At 42.8% G+C, this 23,757-nt stretch overlaps 1 protein-coding gene across 1 annotated transcript in view; it reads right to left on the bottom strand.

Moving 5' to 3' along the window:
* Window positions 1-23,757, bottom strand: part of LOC146189297 (DNA-dependent protein kinase catalytic subunit-like) — a 143,676-nt gene that overhangs the window by 92,417 nt on the left and 27,502 nt on the right. The window contains exons 20-32 of the mRNA XM_084604157.1: window positions 21,193-21,369; window positions 20,579-20,738; window positions 19,987-20,093; window positions 17,886-18,084; window positions 16,180-16,319; window positions 14,406-14,474; window positions 12,740-12,847; window positions 11,119-11,217; window positions 8,690-8,817; window positions 8,018-8,112; window positions 7,369-7,471; window positions 4,813-4,946; window positions 1,193-1,262 (exon numbers count right to left, since the gene is read on the bottom strand). Of these exons, the coding sequence (XP_084460283.1) occupies window positions 1,193-1,262; window positions 4,813-4,946; window positions 7,369-7,471; window positions 8,018-8,112; window positions 8,690-8,817; window positions 11,119-11,217; window positions 12,740-12,847; window positions 14,406-14,474; window positions 16,180-16,319; window positions 17,886-18,084; window positions 19,987-20,093; window positions 20,579-20,738; window positions 21,193-21,369 (1,589 nt within the window). The remainder of the gene's footprint in view (window positions 1-1,192; window positions 1,263-4,812; window positions 4,947-7,368; window positions 7,472-8,017; window positions 8,113-8,689; window positions 8,818-11,118; window positions 11,218-12,739; window positions 12,848-14,405; window positions 14,475-16,179; window positions 16,320-17,885; window positions 18,085-19,986; window positions 20,094-20,578; window positions 20,739-21,192; window positions 21,370-23,757) is intronic.

Genomic DNA, 23,757 nt, shown 5'->3' with positions numbered 1-23,757 from the left:
CCCATACATAGCTTCCAAAGGTTGTGAAATCCACAATTTAGAAAGATTTAGAATTTATTTTAACTGTAAGCCTTAACAAAACTAAGCCCTGTATTCTCTGATACTAATTACAGTGCCCTCTCTTATTAAAGAGACTGCAAGGAGCAATGTTCAAGAACTATTTGTAAACTACAAGACGCACACAGGGGCTTTAAATCTGTCTCGAATACTCACAGAGGACACCTCTGCAGATCTGTCACAACCAAACATAACCATAATTAACTTTGCACAGTTCCTTTAACAGACATTTGAAGACCACAGAAACCTCTGAGGACGATTTTCAAGATCTTGAGGATACAATCATGGTTGGGTGATATGAATTTGTGGAGTTCTGCTGGAGCCCGGATGGTATTGCATACGGTGCGCAATATTTCAGATGCTCAGAACACTCTCCTGCATCATTATGCATGCCAAAAACGTTAAGGCCACAACCCCATCCTTGAGCAACAGACGTTCCTTGCACATCACCAACCCCAAGACCACCAGTTACACGCTACGCACTGCGAGCTATGAGCTATGACCGTACATGGCGCGCATATAACCGACTGTACAAGTGAGAAGCGGTGCAGGGCTCGTACACTGGCAATGCGATAACTACTAGTTGCATGGTATGCACCACAAACACTGAATGGAAGCCACAAATAATACCGCAACCGAGAGGATACCTGCGTGAAAGCTCTGGAAGTGGAGTCGTCAATCTCCGGGATATTATTTGTTTCACATAATGTGAACTTCAGATGGAACAAATATTTACTGTAACCCCACGAGGTCCGTAGTACTCAGATTCTGCTGTAGCAATGCTTGATTGAATTTCAGATGTAGCGTACCCTACGCAATGTGAATGAGGTGTCTTCTAAACCTATAGAAAAAAAATTGAAGAAAAGACACTCACACAGGAAAAGCTACAAGCTTAGTAGACATAGCAAAAAAAAGAAAGATGTGCTGGCAAATGTGCGGGGTGTCTTCATTTAAGCTTCTCGAGCAATTAATAAAGGTAGCAAATAGGAAATTAATGCTTTGAAAACAACCAAGTAGTGAAACATTCTCATGCAAAACACAAAACTGTCCTTCATTTAGTGACTCAACGTCTTCTGCCCAGGCACGAATAAATTAATAAAAGATGAGCAGAAAAAAAAGAGTCAGGTAAGCTTACCGTTCAATAAAGAAAGAGTTGTCATTGGCCTTAAGCAGTTGTGCCATGTAGCTGCTGTGAGTTGGAGACCCTGCACGTCGAGAAGCAAACGCAATAGAGGGCATTTTTTTTTTTTTTTCTAATCATAGCCCAGTCTGAGCAAAATAAGTTCAGAAGGCAACCTATCTTTCCAATAACAATTACCAAATAAACTCAGCACAATAATAAGAAACAAAGACTCAGTCATCCTTGCAAAACAGCTGTTCTGCGTTTAACGACAAGGAATGATGTAAAATAATAGAGAAGTAACTGTCATTACATTAAATGGCTAAAAAATTAAAGAAAAACATATCTTCAAACTAGAGAGATGAGAAATATTTCACAGAATGCATCACCAAATTATGTTTTTGACTTAATACCCCTGCTCTGCTTTTATTTTTATGAGCCCTATTTTGTTTTTCGCGGCAAGTGAGCATGAATGAGATGAAGCCTTCGTGAAATGGAGAGGATAAGCTGAAAAGGTGTCCACTTGATAGTAAAGTCACTGGGACTGGCAAAAGACTTTACTATATCGGGGTCTTTACTATATCAGTTGTTGGCGATGACATGGTCCTGAAGATGCTGCCTGGTGCCTACTAACTGAACACATCTTGTTGCTTAATGAAAAGAAAAAAAAAAAAAACACTCTAAAATACCTTTCATCTCTCTCTTATTGTTTCTTCATGCTATTTTTTCAGTTAAAAGATCTTTGTTTACATCTTGTGGAAGTACATCTTGTACCTCTTAAGCATGAGGGTTATGTGGCTATGAATACAGCCGAGTTTGACTTCATGTGAAAATCAAAGCCTTGCAAAGCAGCATCATCTTCTGCTGTTTCTGTCTTTTAAAAGGCAATAGATGAGAAATGCACGTGTCAGTCAAGCACTGAAAAACTGTACGCGCTGCGCCTCCACTTCTTTCCACCACTGCCTCGTGCTGTACAGTGCTATGAATGTTCAGCCATTTCTTCCCTTCCCTATTTTTCACCGCACTTTTACACTCTCTTACTTTCTGAATGGACTGCGCTGCCTTCTTTCCATGTTTGTAGAGAGCTTTACTTTTTTTTTTCCTATGCGCTGTATGCTTTCCATCACAGCTCCAAGGCCGACGTAAAGTTTGCTTCCCCTGAGTGCTGCTCAGCATAGTGGTAAAGCCATTACAAAAAAAAAATAAAAAATAATGCTTTAAGATCCAAGGTAGCACGCGTGCGGCGAAGCCATTTCATGAGACGTCGTTGCTGCGACCAGAGGCCCTTTACTATAACCAATTTTCACTAAATAAGTCTACTATAAAGGGGGAAAAATGTAGTCATCTACGGAACGCGAACTCAGACTCCACTTTCACTTTACTTTATCTGAGTTTACTATAGTGGGTTCTCCTGACACAAAGCTAGCCTCAAATAAATCTAAAACGTAACACCACCTACAACTGATCTCTCCTAGAAAACTGTGAAGCCAGAAACAATGTCAGTTTCAAGTGCCTAATGAACATAGGTCTGCAGTTACCAGTGTTAGCACCAAGCACACAGTTCCACACATCATCATCATCATCAGCCTGATTATACCCACTGCAGGGCGAAGGCCTCTCCCATATTTCTCCACTTAACCCGGTTCTGTGCTAGCTGCATCCACTTGACCCCTGCGAACTTCTTAATCTCATCCGCCCACCTAACTTTCTGCCGACCCCTGCTACGCTTTCCTTCCCTTGGAATCCAGTTTGTTACTCTAAGCGACCATCGGTTATCCTCTCTTCGCACTACATGTCCTGCCCATGTCCATTTCCTCTTCTTAATTTCTACTAGAATGTCGGTAACTTGAGTTATTTCTCTGACCCACTCTGCACGCTTTCTATCTCTTAATGTTACCCCTACCATTTTTCGTTCCATAGCCCTCTGGGTTGTCCTCAACTTAAGTAGAACTCTCTTGGTTAGCCTCCACGTTTCAGCCCCATAGGTGAGTACAGGCAAGATGCAACTGTTGTATACTTTCCTCTTGAGCGATACCGGTAAGCTGCTAGTCATAATCTGCGAGTGCTTGCCAAATGCGCTCCATCCCAATCGTATTCTTCTTGTTATTTCCTTTTCGTGGTCCGGGTCTGCGGTTACTACCTGTCCTAAGTAGACATATTCGCCTACTACTTCCAGTATTTCGCTTCCTAATGTAAACTGTTGTTCCTTCCCGAGGCTGTTGAACATTACCTTAGTTCCACACAGATATTTAGCAAATGTAATGCCCTAAAGTTTTTTTCCACTTCAGTTCTGTCTCCAAATCACCGCAGTAATGCCTTCAGCAGCAGCCGTACAAAGTTTGCCTTCTCCAATGAGATGACTATTGCAGGGGTGTGCGAATATTATAAATTTCGAATACAGATAGAATATTTTTTCTTTTGCAATTCGCATTCCTATTCAGAAAACTGATATTCAGAATTTCCAAATATTTCAAAATTGCTGAATACACCAGAAATGTTCGAATTCACTACAGTTTCACATCACTGTATGCTTCATTTCAATGCTTGACCATGTAGAGTGGCAAGCTGGGAACGTCCCTCTTCACATAACGGCTACATCACATTTTGTAAAGAGGGATGGCCTCCCCAACAGCATGCACAAATCAAAGTAGTACTTAATGAAACTGGGTAAAAATGTTGTTCTCACTTCAGTTTTATCTCAAATGCAGGCAGCAATCGTGCAGGTTTTAATGAAGTTACTGTGATGAAAATGTTTTGTGGCAATTTTTTCACAGTGATAGAGAGTTTTTCTAGTCCCATGAAGGTTGACTTAACAAGAGATTACTGTAATGTTTTGTGGCAATTTTTTCAGAGTGATAGAGATTTTTTCTAGTCCCATGAAGGTTGACTTAAAGAGAGATTACTGTATTCACCAGTGATATCACAGCGCCACACAGTTTTATGCAGGTCCTGATTAGATATTCGATTTGACATTTGAAGGCATTTTTCCCATACTTGTATTTGATTTGTATTAGAAAATTACAATTTTCGCACACCCCTACAAGAGAACAAAGACCAAGAGAGACAACGGTTGAAGAGCTATTGGATTACTGTCCTCATTAAGCACTGAGTTTTCTCGTTTGGTTTGAGTAATATGAGCGTTTTTTCCAGCAGCAAACAACACATTTATTAGCCAATTCTAACTGGTGACATCTACGCAAGAAAGAACAGACTGCCGCCATTTCAAAAGAACTGCTACTGTAGAGTAGCCTCTGGCATCCATGCTGAAAAATCAGTGTTGGCTCAAGAATTTTACTTGCAAAACTGCATGATGATGGTGACACCTGCATTTTCTTCTTTGCTGCTTTTCAGCCTAAAGAAAGGTTCACTCTCGGCGACAGCAGTCTCTTTTATTGCTAGAATGTCCCAGTATATTGATAGAGATCAACTTCAATTTGTTATCTGTACCCCTTAACACATTTCAGTTACCCGAAACCTTGTTCCCGTCACAGGACTCCATTAGCAACAGTTCGCAAATGGCAGTGAACGAGGCTTGTGAAGGGAAGCAAACCCCTTCCAAATCTTTCGGACACGAATTCAACACCCGGCGATACGAGCTTTTGTCAGACTCTGAAAAGAGGCGGCGCGCACATCACCTGGGAGTCTGGGAACAAGGGTCCACACGAGTTCCATACACTTCCGGCGGCAGTCAGACTGTGGACAGCTGGTCTGGAATAGCAGCCACTCTACGACCAATGACAGGGTGACCGACTGGCTTTCACCGTTCCCACTGTGAGGAAGAAAAAAAACAACGGCGCAAAAAAAAAAAAAAACAAAAAAACAATCAATACCGTATCCCAGCTGTCAAGCAAGAAACAACACTTCCAAGCAACAACGTATATCTCAGCATTGCCAGAATTTGATTTAAAAGCCATGCATAATATACATGCTATTTATTTATTTGTTTATTTATTTAACATTCTCTCGTGGCCCAAGCAGAGAGCATTAGAGAGGGAGTGAGCGGTACAGATTTTCACATGACTTAGCAATGCACAAAAGGTTATTTAACATACCATAATAAATAATGCGAGTAAGAAAAAATTTCCTGCAACATCACTACACAAAATTAGAGCAGGCGTAAGGAAAATGCAGATTTCATAATGCTAAAAAATATCGAGGGCACAAGAAACTTTAGAGAAGAAAAAAGGCAAGGCCATGCAGGGTGTGGTAGAAAAGAGTACAACTGAAAATCGCAATAGCAGCTGTAATATCAATTAGAGAAAAAAAATTTGATAGGAACATTGTACAAGTAATTTAACAACAGCTAGTGATAACGCATTCTTCATGAGCATTACCCTTTCTGTCTGGTTATAGACATCATGAGTATCCTTAATTATACGATAAATAGCACAATCATCAGCAAAGAGCATTATGGAAGATAAAAGATTGGTTAGTAGATTGTTAAAGTAGACAAAAAAAAATGCGGGATTGAGAACCGAGCCCTGTGGCACACCAGATGTTACTGGAATTGAAGAAGAGTTAAAGCCTTTCGCATGCACGAATTGTGAACGACTTGTAAGAAAAGATTCAATCCATGCCAGTATGTTAGGGTCAATATTAAGGTTTTGGAGTTTATACAGGAGCATGTTGTGGGGCATTTTGTCAAAAGCTTTACAAAAATCTAAAATGCAGTCGACTTCGAAACCAAGATTTAGAAAAGAATGGATGTCATTAGTCATACAAAGAAGCTGTGTTTCACAAGAAAAAACTTTTTAAAGCCATGTTGTATGAGGGTGAAAAATGAGTTGCCGTCAAGAAACCTTACCAGATGAGAATATATGACATGCTCCACGATTTTGCAGCCAATATACTAGTTACAGATATTGGACGAAAATTGGCTGGCAAGTGCTTATCGCCAGGCTTACAGAGAGGAACCCCATTAGCCATCTTCCAGTCCTCTGGTAGCATGTCAGGCTGAGGAGACTGTTGGAATATTTTAGATAACCCGAGAGCTGTGTAGACGTTAGTGTTCATTACTTTAGAGTTGATATTGTCGGGCCCGCTAGATGAACTCAGTTTTAAGTCGTCAATAATATTAATGATTCCACAGTAATCAAACCTTATAGGGTACATCAAAAATTCAATGTGACAGTCATAGTTAAGAGTAGTTAGATTTCAACTGCATGAAAAGACCTTTCCAAAGGTGTCATTTAGAATATCAGCGCAGCTTGTAGTTGGAACTGGATTTGATTGCGAATCGTGAAGTGATATGACTGATTACCCTTGTTTGTTTATAATGCTCCAGGATTCTTTAGGATTGCTTATCAACATTAAAGGCAATTCCATGTTGAAATACTTCTTTTTTGTTTCTTTTAGTGCTTTTCTGTAGATTCTGCTCATTTCTCTCAGCTTAGGCCAAAGTTCTGGATTACCAGAGTACTTAGCTTTCCGATAAATTCATCTCTTTTTGTTATCTATACATTTTAATTGCTGAATATTCAAGATATGGTGTCAATTTAAACATGCGACTTCAGTAGAAGGAGAATGAAAAAAGAATGGCCTGCCAATGTGATAACAAAGAGGTGACAAGTGACTGGTGTGCCGATTAAATGATAATACGCATACACTGCTCATTGCCAACTTTTTTTGCCACAGGAAGTGGCACCATCTCCAAGTAAAGACGTTCTTTTCCTGCTCCCATGACATGTGTGGCGGCAGATTAATGGGATGCGTGCTTGATTCCCAATCCAAAGGCTGCGCGTTCAGATCTCGTTATCTGCACACCTATTTATAGCTCGTTTTTCTTTCACAGCTCCTCAGTGGCCTCATTCAACAGAGTTTTTTCCGAAGTGGGGGCAAGATCTAATGCTCGCACATTAATTAAATCTACACTGAAGGTTACCATGTCGGTGTGATGCGAGATTCTGAGAGAGCTGTTTGGGTTGCTGAGTCTGGTTACAAAGCAAGGGAACATGGTGCATGCACTACTTCCCACTGCCGCTCACAGAGGGCGCCGCAGGCCCATGATGCCTTGTATGCTGTTCCCCATTCTCTTTACACTCCTTCGCTTTATGCCAACAATGTGAACGCCAGTGCTGCAAGACCAGGAAACCTGTCTTTAACTGCTGCTGCAATAAAAAGTGACGCACTCGGCTCACTCTTTCCCACGCTCCGGTAAAAACATACTGCTGTGAGACAAAAGGGTCACTAACTATGGCCATCGTCGCTTGCTTTTTGTACCGCTCAGCAGAGCACTCTTAACGCTGACTATCCGCAGGATGTTGTCCAAGGCCCGGCAACAAAGCTCTCTTGAACCTGGCAGACAAGCAAGGAAACACAATCAGTGTGGTCGCAGTAGCACCAACTTCACAACTCGCAACGAGGCAGCAAATTTACAATAAACAAATATGAATGCTTCACAAATCTCAAGTTTGTGAGTTCCGGCACTCCCATCTTCACAATTTCACATGAACATGTGAACATCAAATACAATAGTTACAAGTATTTAACTAATTGTTCCTGTTGTACTTACTTCGTTATGAATGCATCTTTGATGAAATGAGTTCATTATCATTGCCTATGCATAAACCAATGTTTTGACTTCGGAGTTTTCAAACTGGTTCAAGAACTCTTTGGTTCCTTGCAATGCTTTTTTGGGTTCCTAAAATATCCACCCACCCCCTTTTTTTTTTCCACCCCTTTACATTAACGGACCATGCAGTAATTGTTTATAGCAGGGTTTTCTCTGATGTTAAAATTTTTAAGAACCCTTGTTCTGAGACCACGAACATCTATACACCTAATTTTAATACAACACATAACAACTGAAAGCACTACATGGCTCCACGAGGCACAACTCACCTATGGTTTTCTCGTCGACATGGGCAAGCTTCAAGCTGTCTACAAAATAGCCCAAGGTCTCCAGAATGAACATATCCACCAAGGACTCCTCCTCCCTGCAATGATGAAGTCTAACATGAGCTGCTCCAGCTTTATTAAGTATACACACTAGAATTTTTGGGAAGACTTATTTTTTCTTTAGGGCCACATTATACTAGGCCTACAACCTAGAATCTAACTACATCAACAATAACTACTAGCAAAGCTACCCAAAGTATTAACAAAACTACTTTTGATTGAAACCAAAAAACTGCTGTTCACATAAGCCCATAAAAAAATCATGATCATGTCCTCCCACCAGCACTTTTTCACAATTTTTCTCTCTATCTGCATTCTTTTCTGACCCACAACAAAAGCTTGGGGTCATGCAAAAGGTGAATTCAATGCAATGAGAAATGAGTCATGAGATTGTCAGGGGTTTCGGAGATTGGGAACTTTTCACAGTAAGGACAAGAAATAAATAAAAATTTCTTGTCCTTACTGCGAAAAGTTCCCAATCTCCGAAACCCCTGACAATCTCATGACTCATTTCTCATTACTGCAGCCTTAACTTTTCAAGCCTTCTTTGGCTTTCCTTTAATGACTACATACCGGCAAAGATAACAAGATGAGTGAGAGGCAAGAGATGAATACCTGAGCAGGACATAGATGTTGTTGAAAACGAGCGCGGCCCCAAGGCGCTTGGATGCACTCGGGTGGCGACAGTAACTACATAGGCGTCTCAGCACAGACTTCACGTTGGTTGGGCTCTTCTCCAACTCCTGAGAGAATGACAATGCCAAAGCAACTCCCTCAGTTGGCACGTTCGCAAGTGGTGGCCTCAAACATGGCAACTGCCCGTTCAGTGTTGAGTGCATTCTACAACCGTAATGTGAAACATAAGCATAGTGCTTACTTAGGCTGCAGTCGAGTTGGGTACAGTTTTGATTTTGAATTTTGGGCACAGGTTTAGTCTCTTTTTAGCATGACATTGATGATTTCAATGAAGAAATGCATTCTTTGCCATTGCCTTGCAGACAGATTTTGAGTATACGTGTGCTGACATCGCACAGCACACGGACACGAAACGAAGTGGTGTCCGTGTGCTGTGCGATGTCAGAGCACGTTAAAGATCCCCAGGTGGTCGAAATTACTCCGTAGCCCTCCACTACGGCTCCTCTTTCTCTCTTTCCACTTTCACTCCCACCTTCTTCCCTTCCCTTACGGCGCGGTTCAGGTGTCCACAGAAACAAGTGTGACAGATACTGCGCCTTTCCCTTCCTCTGAACCAACTATAAAATATCTGTGAATTTTGAATTTGCCCGCCGGTTCATTGCCGTCGAAATCCTCTGCCATCTGTCGAGAAACCAGCACAAGCGTGATATATGGCAGCATTACGATCATCTTGCAGTCAATGTGATGTGTAGTGATGTGTAGCACAAGTGAGATCCATGAAGACAAACCGTTAACTCCTAAACATTCACATTTACTGGCGAAGGGCCAAAATACAGTAGACTCCCACTACGATGCATTCGAAGGGAGCATAAAAATTTGTTTGTCTTCACAGAAGTTCACATTAAGATAGGTGCATTCAAAATGACATACAGATATGCTATGTGTGCCTATATGTATAATAATCAAGTGAAACCAATGAATAAAATGGCCGTGCTGTGAAAGTATAACTACGAACCACAACAGTTACTGCTCACACATGAAATGTGTTATATCATGAAACAAGCTTCTCCTATTCTACTGGAGAAAAGCATTGGTTTAGTATCCATTTTTGCAACCTTTTTTTGACCCTCTCTTCAGCAGTAAATCCTATTGTACTGTTCTTCCATTTAGACATTCCATAAGAGGCAAAGCTACCTGTGCATCCCCCCCTTATCTTGCTCTTTCCGTAGCATAGCTGTTATCAACTCTATGAGCCGGTGCACCACGTGCCTTTTCCCAGGCAATGTACACACGGCACTGATGACACAACAGACTCACGCTTAAATTAAAGGGCATTTTTACACATAGGCCTGAATGAAGCCTGGTCTGACCAAGTTGTACAGTGCTAACCTTTCAATAATTTCATTACTGAAGTTTAAATTAATGAGCTGTCACTGTACAAACAATGGCCATCAACTTCTATAAACCTGCTGGTTTCAACAAACACTTAGTGTTTATTCAGGTGAATGACATCAAACAGCTCATATACAAGTAGTTTCCTTCTGTGCAGCATTCTCACTTGATGCCATTTTGGTGGCATTTTTGGTAAATGAAGTTAAAAATAAAAGATGGGAATGAGAGCACTGCAAATCGACAGCCAAAATTTCAAATCTGTGAATACAAATACTGATGAAAACTTGTTCACAACATTATGTTTTTGCAGAAAATACTAATGTCAGAAGTAACCGTCCATGATTCGGGGCACTTCTTATAAGCAAAGAAAATAAACAGAAACTCATCAGTACTAAAACTCATCAGGAAGCAACAGAAAAGCTGAGGAGTTTGAGCACATTTTGCAATAGGACAAATATTATCGTTACCTCAGAACGGAACCTGGGGCAGCCTCTGGATTACAAGTTTCTGACCCAACAAAGTTTTCAAGCAAAGCTACTATGTACCAAGGTGAGCTCAGAATGGTCAACAACATTTATTAACAAAAACAGTAATCAAATTCATTCTATGAAGTTTCCCAAAACGGTGCAGATTTCCACTGAAACAATCATTAATGTACCAAAGATAACCAAAACCTTAGTAAATGGCTTTTATTCACTTAGGAAAAGGCTATGACTACAAAAAAAAAAAAAGAATAACAAAGATTAATAGACTGGATAAGCACAAAAAATGGAAAGAGCCATGCGGTTAGTGTTTGAGCTCCCGACAAGACTGCGAATACAAAACTCTGGCTTCACCGCTCCTTTGTAAGGCAAGTACCAAGGTTCTTTTTTTTTCCTTTAGTAATTTTCACATCAAAATTACGTAACACAGTCACTTTCGTAACTTACTGAACGAGATCAAGTTTAATCACAGTGATGCTGTATAATTACAATAGACGTTTAGGGGGAGTGTTCCTAGTGCTAAAAATTGCCTACCTTAGGAGATGACTGCTTGATGCTCCATGCCACGAACTCCTTCAGGCACTGAGCTGCAAAGTCCCGCACTGTCGTCTCCTGCAGCTGTGTCACTGTGTCCTGCACAGACAACGTTAGCCCACAACACTGTCATGAATTCCATTCAGTTCTTATATGTACCAGGAGCAAAGGAAGAAAAAAAAAGCTATAGTCGAGTCTAAAACTGAGCCAATTCAAAACAGAGTGAAAAGTAGTACAAACATATTACAAACTAAATATAAAAGAATACATATTCATCCACTTCACAACCTGCGCAACATATGTATTCCATATCACTGGATTCTGCCCAGACTATAGAGGAAAAACATCGCACACGATTAACATGCATTGCGCCTTGCTAATGACGCTGCGCTGGCATTAAACCGATGCGTACAGCCAAAATAGAGAGAAAACTGCTTTCAAATCCACAGTCAGCTGCTTCCTTTTCTGAACACGCAGAAACCATCAAACCCGTGGCAGGGCAGCAAGACTGAACTCCTTGCTGCATTCATTTATGTCTCCTTTGCACAGTTTGATTCAGCATCAAAATTTTCATATGCCATATTTATACAATGCAAGTAAAAATTACAGGAGTGCACTTTAGTCTGCTTACATGCAGAACTGTGAAAGCATGGTGGGTTCCATGCCTAGTTAAGCTATTAGTACTGCCTCTCGTTGCTCAGTACCATTACTTAGTTGCCGTTTCTGATGGTCAAATCCGAAGTCAAATTTCGAAGAGTCCGGGGGGCCAAATTTTCAAGCTGGCCCATCTAAATTTGTGACATCTCTGAGCTGGCCGTACCCAAATTAGGTGAGACACCAATTTTGATCAATTTCTGACGAGGTCAAATTTTGGGGGTCCAGAGCTCCCCATCCAAATTTGGAGGCCTTCACTGAACTGGTCATATGTATTAGAATTAGGTTAGACCGCAATTTTGGTTTAATTCTGATGAGATTAAATTTTGGTGTCAAAGGGGCTATATATTAGGGGGTGGCCCATCCAAATTTGGAGGTCACAGTCAAGCTGGCCATACTCAAATTAGATTTGATACCAAATTTTGTACTATTACATACAACGGATGATTGACAGTTAATGTGGGAAGTTTTGCCGGCATGGTTTGTCCACGTCACTCGTCAGCAAAGAAAGGCTTTCGCCTTATTTATTTACACAATACTGCAGACTTTTATTTGGGCCCAGGCAGGGCCATGATCATGACCAAAACCATGATACACCTTATAGCTGATCTAGTGCACTGAATTACAGCAATAAAACAAAAACAAAGCAAGAAAAGAGGAGTGTGCCCCTTCTTCACGGATACAAAGTGCACTATACATAGCAAATATGTTTCTCTAGTGTACATATTTGTGCATTTTTCGTTTTTCTGTATAACTGAAGGGTTGAGCAACTACCTGCCAAGATAGCAGGAGACCAATCGCAAATCAGCATTATTCCCTGCATGTGACTTCTTTCGGCTCTAGTTTCGCGAAATACCTTTCAAATGATGATTCTGCGCCAACCAGCTCAACTTTCAGTCTTCCCAGAAAAACATTGCAGCAACAAAATGCACACACAAAAGTCCCCATCTGTTGGAGAGAGGCTCACCCAAAGACACTCCACAATGGTCGCACTCTCTTGACTTCCCCGCGTCGACCTGCTGCTGAACCAGTGCATCAGCTGCAATGTCAGTGGCCGGAACAGGTTCTGCGTGACCTGAATGACGGTGAAAGACGAGAACACTCCAAGATTGCAAATTACTCAATTCCAGTGTTCGTCAGATTGCAGTACTCTATGGGGACAGCACAGACGAATACCAAGTAATAAAGCCAGTAGACTGCCTTAGAGAATCACGATTAAGACATCTATAGATTAGGTGGGATCTGAGACTGAGTAATTATCCAGAACCATGAAACACAAACACTCTCGGAAGTTCCGTGCCACAGGTGCAGTCAATCTTTTGGTTACTGGCTGGCTTCGACCTTTAATGAAACAACAGCTTTTGTCTTTGGACTCGGGAGGGATAAATCTGGGAAGAGTAAAGGCTTCCCAGGGGGCACGCTTATTATTTGACTGAAAAACTAATTTCAAACCATGCCTCAGCATATGTAACAAGCAAAGCTGTGCACAATACACACCTGACAGACTTCAACAACACATACACCAAAATGTTATGAAATATTTACTTGAATAATATAAAAAAAGCACTTCAGTCAGACTCTTGGGTCTATTTTGCTGTCATCAATGAATGGTACTTCGCAAACATATTTCTAGCGCAGAAAAACAGCACGACAGAAAGACAAGACAAATGCGAGCACTGCTGACAACTGATTTATTGACGGGAGAACAAAGCATATAAATATGCAACAAGCCTGAGCCAGGGCAGCCTAACAAGGAACCCGGATCTACTGCAGAAATCACAGCGGATGCGAGGGGAAATACATCTCGCCATTATACAATACAACAGATGTGTCGTTAATATAAGTCTGTCACCCTTTCCTGATAAAAAAGGCTTCCAAGGTTTCATGGGCAGTTTGCGATAAAGTTTGTCAATGACTGATATGAGAAGAAAATGTGCCTCACTATTGGTGCAAGAAATGTAGTGGTCAACAAAATTCATGCACTGGCACAGGCCTGCTGCATACTTTATGCCTAGTGCCCATGTTCAGTCTCGTCTTTCTGTTGTCCAGTCTTTTTGCTCTAAAAATATGCTAGTGAAGCCTGAACGCCAACTAGCCCAACATTTAAACCTTTTCAATGAATGGTACACTACCACCAAATCAAAACATGATGAGTGCATGTTTGGTGCGCAAGAATATACTCACCTTAATGGACCAGCAACAGAGCACTTCAACCAGTGCGCAAACTCAAACATTTGCACAACATTTGCCCAAAGACAACGACGGAAAAATACAAAACGAGGAGGCAACCACACAGAATGACATCTAGGTTATAGTTTTTAGGGCAGCAATAGGGTAAGCCCCCAACCCCACCCTCGTCCACATTAACCAGACACTTCCGAACTGTGCTATGGAGGAGAAACTCCTAAAGGATCACCATCTCACGAGAATTAGGCCTGATAGCATACTTACCAAGCTTAGCTATTAAAGTAGTGAACGCTTATGGACAATGGTACTCTTAAGGCAAAGACATGCATTCTGTGGGCTAAAAGAAACACTGATTTTTCTGTAGTTTTCCTCTACCTCAGCCAAAAACAGTGCAATGCTCAAAGACAGAATGAGTGCATCATGACACACAGATAACTGTCGCCCACCTGGTCAGCATCGCAGGCTAGATGAAGCAACTCAGGGAGCAGGTGCTTGTACAGGTGGACCATCGGGTACTATAATCACAAAGAGTGAGCAAGTCAGCAAAGGATTTCCCAACTACCTTCAGCAAAGCAGCACAGGGAAGAGTCTATCTAGCCCACAAATTATTCAGAAACAAAATCTCTTTTACAGAGCAGACCTTTCTTGCGAGGTTACAATGAGAGCAACAATTAGAGTACATTCAGTGCACTGATAGATAAAACAGTGTCTTTAGACACTGCTAGCTAGTGAGTGAGAAGCACAGTATAAACAAGTTACATACACTCAGGGCACCAACATCACTGAATCAAAACATACCTTCAAGTGTGTTTGACCTTTGATATATATTAAGACGAAGCTAAACGTTAGCTCTAAATATGAAGTCCGAGCACCACTTCCGAACAGTGATGTGATTCGTGTCCCAATGCCACGAGATGCAAGTATGAAATGATTCACAGAACACATATGCATGTTAGTATTCATTTACAGCTACACACATAACAAAACACCAATTTACAGGAAAAACTGAAGTGTTGCAGACAAGAAGAGTCACTGAGATCCACACTTTTTCTTTTTTTTCTGATCATTTATTCAAATTTAGAAACCAAAAGTAGTGTTTGCATTATGGCGTGTATTTTTGCTCGGCTAACGTATTGTATCATAACCTCTCAGGTTAAGGAAACATCTTGCTTATAGTTCTAAACGAAAAGACAATACCATAGAAGGACATCACACCGCTGAGCCTATTATAACAGACAAGTACTGCAGAAGAGTGTTTCTTCGTTATAACAGAGATCTCTTATAAGCAGGATTTGGTGTTTTTTTTTTCTGCTTCCTAACCTCTAGCTGTGCTTATGCAGTCACCCACTAACTAGGAGTTTCACAGATTAGGCCTACAACTTGTTATGAAAAGCTAATTATAGCTCCAAAAGTAGCTCTTTATTTATGTCAAACATAACGTCAAGAAGCCATATGGCCATGTGCTTCCTAACTTACTGCAGGCATGCCTGCTGGCAACATTCTTTTTTATACTCACCCCTTCGTAAGTTTCAAGAACAGGGGAAATATTTTGAGATAAATAATGCACTCTCCCTCCTCAGGTTAGAACACCAGTTACTGCCTTGGGAAATGGACTCAGTTCGCGTCCTGCTATACGTTACCAAAGACCCCAGTAACGAATTCATCAAGTTTTGAAGACAGACGCAGAGGCCACACACATCAGCTATCAGCCCAGCATCGAAATCGTGCCAATTAGATGGCAGTGATAAGGATTACACATGCGGTGAGCTGACAGAGGCATGCTGATTAGCTCATGGCGTAACCTGTGTGCCATGTAGGCTGCTGACTAATTACTGCTTTTCCAGTTTCAAGCTTCTTGATTGTGTGAGTATCGTAAGCAGTCCCACTGCCCACTTCTGTCATTCTCGGCATGGACAAATTCTGCACCGCCCATTTTCCAGCAACCCCGCTAAAAATATAATCTGAATTATCCATTATCATGCCTTGTCTCCTCCCTGGTGCGTGGAGGTGACCTGCTGCCACAGCTTCAAGAGTGCGAGTATGGCGAAAACTAAATTGCAAAAAAAACGAACCGCAACAAAAACAGTCCAAAAAGTTAAGCCATGTTATCAAGTATAACCACTTGGTAGTGAATAACCAGGTGAAACATTTGTAACATACGCTTGTAATATAAACATTTAAGAACAGTGTCCTCTTCAATATGTATGACAAAACGCATACCTTGGCCCTCCTCTCCGTGCTCTGGACACCGGTACCCACAGCGTACAGGATGAGGGCATGAAGAAGCTCACAGCCGGCAACCTTGGTCTGCCGGTCACCGGCAAAGCGTGCCAGCTCAACCACACGGGGCAGGAAGCCATCTTGAAGCGTACAAAGCCAAAAGCTCACAGTAAGGCACGTTTGATGTTGAAGATTTATTTTGGTTCCCTAAGTACAAGTAACATGAACTCCCTGTATCTTGTGCCTTTGTGCTTAGGACACTATTGAACAATGTTAAATCTCATTACAAGAGACACTGTTACAAGAGACACTAGGTTATAAGAGACATTTGAAAATGGTTTGGTTGGTTTCCCTGTCTGCCATGTTAACAACATTGCATACAAGAGACATGGTTACAAGAGACACTCGGTTACTAAGGGCAACTTTTTCAGGTCCATCGAGTAAATTCTTCACTATTTAGAAGAGATACAACCCAGGTGTGCTCATGCAATGCATCTGGAACATACCAACACGTACATGATGCACTTCAGATTCCCTTAGCTAAATTCTGTTCCATATCAGTGTCCTTTTTGTTGTGTATGTCAGGAACTGAGGAGTGCTTCCCCATGATTGGAAAGTCAAAATGGCATCGTATTACTGTTACCTACGAAGCAAATCAAAATGCATGAATGACATCCCGCATTTTTAACTCCTCACTGTTAAAATTTGATCACAAGATGAAAGCTTAAAATCCTGATGTCTTTCTCTTTGCGAATCATCTGAGGGTGACAAGCCTGTAAGCATCTGAAGGTGACAAGCATGTAAGAGTGCCTCAAAGGTATTAGAGCAAATGGAAGGCTTGCAAAGTGAAGTGCTTTACCTCCAGAATTTGGGAAGGAATACACTCTGCACTCACAAAAATATATACTAGTATAAATAACTTCTTTAGGCTTTCCTGAATAATTTCCTGTTAATGCGTGTGAATGCATTTATATAATGATGTGCAGTAAACTGATCAACACAGTGCTTTTAGAATTTTTGGTTACAAGAGACCTTGCTTACAAGAGACATGTTTTCGGGTCCCTTGAGTGTCTCTTGTAACGAGGTTTTACTGTATTATGTTACTGTGTATGTCTTAAATTATTTTCAGTCGGCGCCTATTCTTTTTTTCCTGAACCCAGATATAGCGAAGGCATCTCCAATTCCCGCCAACTTCCTTATAACCGAGCTAGATTGTATATCATGGTCAACTGCCACAACACATCCGTTACATGAGCTCTCAAATACACATGCTTCGACTTAGACAGTGTTGGGGAAATGAAAAAATTCGTAATATTGAGGAATTCACTACATGTAGGTTCATTTTAACTGTAGTACTAGCTGCACAGTGTAATCTGAAAATTAAAAATTTTTTTACTACGAATATGATGCTGTTTCTTTTAAAGAAACAAAACAAAAGAGATTTTCTATTGTACTTAAACTATATAATTGTTCAGAACCTCACTGGAGAAATCATAAGCTATAAAAAAATGGAGCATACATTACCACTTTCTAGCCATATATATATTTAGGTAGTGAGTAAGGGATTTCATAAATGAAAAAAAAAAGAATATTCAGAAAAAAAGTCGAACATGTGCCAAAAACTGACCCAACTCGATTCATGTTTATCTAGTGAGCTAACCCGCTTGATTTCATATAATATGTGTGAGGCTTTGTTTCATCCATACCAAAGGCAATGTCAATCTTGGCATCAGGAAATGGCACGGCGAAGACAAGGTGCTCTCGTGTCTCAGGGTCCCAGGACAATGCAGCTGCCAGTGTTTCCTTCTCCAAATCGGCCAGGAGGAATGCACGCCGTTCACCATCAAGACCACCCAGAAAGTCCAGAATCTTGCATCGCAGTGTCTCCAACTCAGTTTCATGGAGCTGAGGTGCAAAAAACAGTCTCACGCACAAAGCTAATTGACCAAGTGCAAGCTTCAAGATGCTCATTGTGATACTATTCTGGCCATCTACAGTCTGTTCTCGACATTTACAGATTTGGTCAAAAGTATGAAGCTCAGAGGGCTCACTTGTCAGCGAAACTTCAAACTTTAGAAAAAGTGAGAACGAGGGGTCCTAAATCTCTTGGTCCCTTTATTTTTGACAAGGGCTTATCACATGCACAAGGGCTGTCAAAGGGACGCTGACAACAGCACTACAAAGATTTTTGTTACCCAGCAGAAAGCTATTGCTGGCAGTGCCCGTCACTTCATCTGCATCAACCATGATTCCCACACCCTGAACTCAACAAGTGCTCGTGGCTAAATGCTGGCCCGCACTTCAGCGACCTTAGTCATCCAGAGTCTGTCTGATGCTTTTGAGGCTTTAAGTGTCTGGAAAATAGTTGAAAGGAAGTGAAGTTGACAGAGGCAGATGTCCATCAAAGGAGGCCCTCCAGCTAATGGCCTCAACTGATGCTGCTCAACTGATGAGGAGCGGGACATCATCAGGAGGTCCGATAGACATTAACAACTTTTGCATGACATTTTTATAGGAACATTCTGCATTCGATATAAGCAATAATTAGACACGATCACTCAGATATATGGAAACCAGGTACATTGAATTATTGCACACACCGAACTGCCCAAATATCCCCTTGGAAGTCCCATGTAAAAGTGTAGCAGTTTTATTTGCATTTACCGAAATCCCATTAAGGGAACATTCAATATGTCGAACTGTACGCCATGCCACTGCAAAGGACATTTCTCCTAATGGTGCTCCCACAATAACCTGCAACTGGGTCACCTGAGAATCCTCGAGCACCTGCTGGGAGTGCTAACATAAAACCGTGTGATGAGTGGAATGTCGAGTCCACTTCAAAGTGGCCTTCGGTCGGGCATGCTTGTTTCGAACGTGACGCTGATGTCATGCAGGGAATCCAGCATTCAGTGCAAAAGTCATCATGCGGAGAAGAAAAACTAATTGACCAAAGGCTTGTGGCAACTCTCGCGCAGCCTGCTTCGGTGCTGAAGGTGATGCAGAAATCAGCAGCACTCTTTTAAATGAGTTCTTATTGCATTTATAGTGCACCCGTAAAAGAATTAGGCTTTCTATAACCATTAATGGCTTTCCCCAAAGCAGTGTCAGCTGCAGATTTGATGCGAGCTCCAACTCCAATGGTGCTCTTGCCGCATAGAGCAAGCTCCAATGCTTCAGTATTCGGTCTGGCCCAAGAAGCAGCTGTAAGGGTGCACCCAGAGAGTCCTCTTTTCGATGCCTGCCGCGAGGTGACACTCTGTGCGCGCGCATGCGTCTCGAGGCTCGGAAAACTCGCGGCGAGCGATGCGCTGCTAGTATACCGACCGGCAGCACATCGCTGCGGGAACCGAGTCCCAAGCGTCGGTACATTGTATTCATACTTCTGGGTTACACAGGAGCTTATCTGTTGGCACATTTTATACACTAAATAATCAATACATTGAAGTATTTCGTGATTCCTTTTGAATTCGATATATGTGGGTTTGACTGCATCCAAGTTTGGGATATAGTACTCAGGATTTACTGCACTCAAATTCATCCAAATGTCTCCTATTCGACAGCACTAGGTAGTATTCATTCCGAGTCAATAACATCTCGGGAATGCTTCGTTTGCGTTTCAGGATAGCACAGTGGTGCGCGCAGGGGCCACCGAGGCAAACGAGACTAGAAAATTTGCAAGGGTAAGGTAGCCACAGCTGGCAGAGGACTGGGGCTGACTGGAGAGGTAAGAGAGGCATTTGTCCCACAGTGAGTGTAAAAAGGCTGACAATGATGATGGCAGGGCATCTGCGTGCCCATCCGTACCTTGGACTGCTCCTTTTTCTTCTTGTAGAGCATTTTGAGGGGGATCTTGTGTGGACCACGGGGCCTTGGCCGTTTGATGGCCTCGGTAGGGTCCGTAGTGGACAGTCCTGCATCAGGGTAAACGAAGCAGTGCTGGCTTGTTAAGATCAGGAACTCATGAACAAGTTTGAAATCAAGTGGACACAAAAAACACATCAAAATAACATCAAAACAACATCCAAATATGCAGAAGTGGCAGGTGGTGGCATCAGAAAATATATACAGACATTATTATTGAAATTTCTTCTCTCATATCCACGACTGAAAGGGGCAGTAATAAAAACTGGCAGAATGATGACAACCGTTCATGCAAGCACTCGGGGTATTTTAAGGGGAAATGATATGACAGCACATATTTGTAAAAACTAAAAGCGGACACAACGAACTAAAAATGACTGATGAGGACCAAATTCGCAACCGCCGGTCGCTGCTGGTGATACTTTACTGACACTCCCTTTCCGTGTTATTTTAGAAATGCACACTTCACTCAAAGCCCCAGTCATCAATGTGTGACAGCCCGCCTGCCCATATGGTGCAAGGAACTGCCACTTGCCTGACCGAGCACCCAGGGAGAGGTAGGGACACAGGCTGGGCAGCACCTTCTGGAGGCACTCGTCCGCCACGTCTGGGGGCAGACTCTTTTCCCAGCGCTGCAGGGTGTCCAGCGTGGACTTGGCCAGCGGCAGGAAGCTAAGGCCCTGCTGGAGAGCCATCTGGAAGAACACAGAGGGGAATATAAGACACAACGAAGCTCAAGTACAGCCACTGCAGAGAAGGCTCCACAGATCTGTTGACCCTTAACACACCCCTAGTTGCGGCATAAAACTGGCATCGCACGTGCAAAGTGAGTGTTACATTTTTTTATTCCTGCTTAGGCACTGAAATAATTACCTCACAAGGACTGATCTGAAAAAACAACAACAAGAAAGTACACACTGGACATTTTTATTCATTATGCGATATTGCTCAATGATGTACGAAGGTGCTCAATGAGGGTCGCACATACAGTACTGTATGGCACTATCACCTGTGCTCCAGCTCCCTTCCTCTGTCCACCTAGTCCTCCTTCACCCATCTGCCTACTTACCCGCCTGCCTGCTCCTTCCCTCCTTACTCTCCCTTCCCCACTCACTCACTCTTCATTTATTTTCCAGTGCTCGGACTCACCTTGAGTGCTGGCAGACGTGAGATGGCCTGCTCGCGGCCAACGGGGCTTGGTGCACGTAGCACCAGCTCGAGGCAAGAGGCCAGGAGGTCATCCTTAAACTGCTGCAGCCGGCCCATAGTCTCGTGCACAAAGCTTGACACCAGGCAGAGGCATGCCCTGGCTTCACTCGAGCTACCCTGTTAAAGGGGGGGAATGGCTTGAACCTAGTTATATGGGCAGAGGCTCTGTTAAAGGGCAGCTGCATCACTTTTTTTAAAAAAAGAGTTCGGAATAGAGATATATAGTTTACGACCCCCTGAACACGAATACGACGTTAAATTTAGTCATAAGTGACCGCAAACTACTTTTTCATCAGAAAAACGTGCACCAACGCCGTGGAGCGTTTTGAAAGTGGCGCTCTTGCCTCTGATTGGTCAAGCGCGCCGTGACGTCAATGACGGCGTGCCATTGAGTGGTAGCGGCGGTCCAAGCGATTGTACATGCACGCACATGCTTTTCTGTGGATGTATGGCGCTGAACATGCAACGATCACGCTGCTCAGGGGAATATGATATTGAGCCGTACTTGTTCGAACCAGCGGCGGCTTCGGAACAAGGTGACACTGGCGGCAGCGGCGACATGACAAGCGAAGAGACAGCGCTAACCTTTTCCCGCATGGGAAATTCACACCGGTACGTACCGCTGCGCTGCACTGCTGTATGCGCCTGTGATCCGCTCTCAATTGAACATATCTGCGTTACTCGTGCCCTAGATCTCCTGCCTGACTCGAACGAAGCAGTGTCACGTCAATGCGCTTGATGTGCCGATTGTAAACAAATGAATTCATCCAGACGAGCCGTCGCCCCAGTTTTGTTGCGTGAATTTAGTCATTTATATGTCAGCAAGAGCAGCAAAAGTCATGCTCTCAGCTCCCGCAACCTCGAGTACGTATACATTTTATTCTGGCGGGATTTAACAAATTAACGCGGGAGCGCGGTATCCGACGAGAAGCCAGGCCGCTGCCTTGCTGCGCACGCGAAATCCCATTTAGAACACCGGTAAAAATACCGAAACGCTAGGACAGCTATCGGCAGTCACGCGCTGTCATGTCGCGAGTTTAGCGCACTTCATTTAGCTGCGCTTAACATCGCGACTTCGACCACAGACATCAAGCTGCCCCGATTTCTTTTCTTAATAGGTATAGTTGTTGAAATGAGTCTGACAGTGGGTAGCTCAAAAGAAAGATGACCCCAGAAGGCAGGGGGACAAGACACACACTAGACTTGCGACTGAATTTTACTCCGGAAAGGACGGGTTTATACGCATTTTTTTATCCTTATCCAGGTGCAACCAAGGAAGATAAAAACATGCATAAACGCATTCTCTTCGGAGTAAAATTCAGTTGCAAGTCTAGCGTGTGTCCTTGTTCCACTGACAGAGATATATAACGCGCCCCAGTCTGACGCGGTTGTTCATGTTCTCCCGGTTCAAGTTACGAAGCACGGCGCGCACTTCGTGCACTGGGTGCGGCGTTGGGGTTCCTGGCTATGCATGAGCGTGTGGAGAAGGTATGGCGCTCCTCACATCCCACTAATTACCCACTCCCTCCTCTTAAAAAAAAAAAAAAAAAGTCCTACTCTCTGACATTACTTCTCACAGTTTTCCAGCCGCATCAGCGGGCGCCAATGCTGAATAGTTTTACTTTCACCTGTGCCTTCATCTGCCCGGCCACCCATCTGCCCCACAGAACAAAAACGTAAACAGAACTTAAGAGCAATATGATGTGAGGTGCTCTTGTTGTGCGAAGACAGAAGGCACAGCCCCGGTTTTCAATCGCGCAGATTTGATCGGTATCTCAAAAGATCGCATCAACGACAAGCTTTGGTGATAGTCACTGTCGCGAAAATGATCTGAGCAGATCACCGACGATTTTGTAGGCGTGAAATCCTTCCTCTTGACCGCGGCAACCCACTGCGCCGATAGCTTGCGCTCCTTTGGGAATTTATGAAACGCGACATCCTCTCGGCCGCCAGTGTTCGTGCAGCCATAGGCTGCGCAGAACCACGGCATGGTCGTTCTTTTCGTGAAGAACGGTGCAAGATGCAGTGAAAAAGCTTGCGGTAACGTTCGCAAGAAGAAAACAAGCGCGAGACAAGAAAAAGGTTGCACTGCGTAGCCTGCAAGCGACAGGTGTTGCAAGGCCTGCTCGGGCAATAGAAGCGGAAGAGAGGTAGACGCCGTCCTTGACGTCACTACCGCCTGTCGTACTCCTGTCGTCTGCTACTGACATCCCCCCCTCCAGCGCTGTGCACTGCGGAGAAGCCTGAACGTGGTAGCACCTTTAATCGATGATTACGTCACTGTTTCAAAAGCTAAAGCCAAAATATTTCGTATACTTAACATACAAACCCTGCAGATTCTACCCTCTGAAGCGCATCAAATTCTAAAACCGGTGCAGCTTCCCTTTAAGCATGGTTTCTGCATGGTTTAGCAAGGTTGCATACGGTTTAAGGTCTTCAATTAGACAGATGCTCAAGCTTCGGCTTAAGAAGAGACATTTTTAAGACTATTTGTTTTTTATAAGT

Source organism: Amblyomma maculatum, chromosome 5 (assembly GCF_055883805.1).
Source record: "Amblyomma maculatum isolate TAMU_Amacu chromosome 5, ASM5588380v1, whole genome shotgun sequence".
NCBI lineage: Eukaryota > Metazoa > Arthropoda > Arachnida > Ixodida > Ixodidae > Amblyomma > Amblyomma maculatum.
This window is presented reverse-complemented; position numbering and strand designations above follow the sequence as displayed.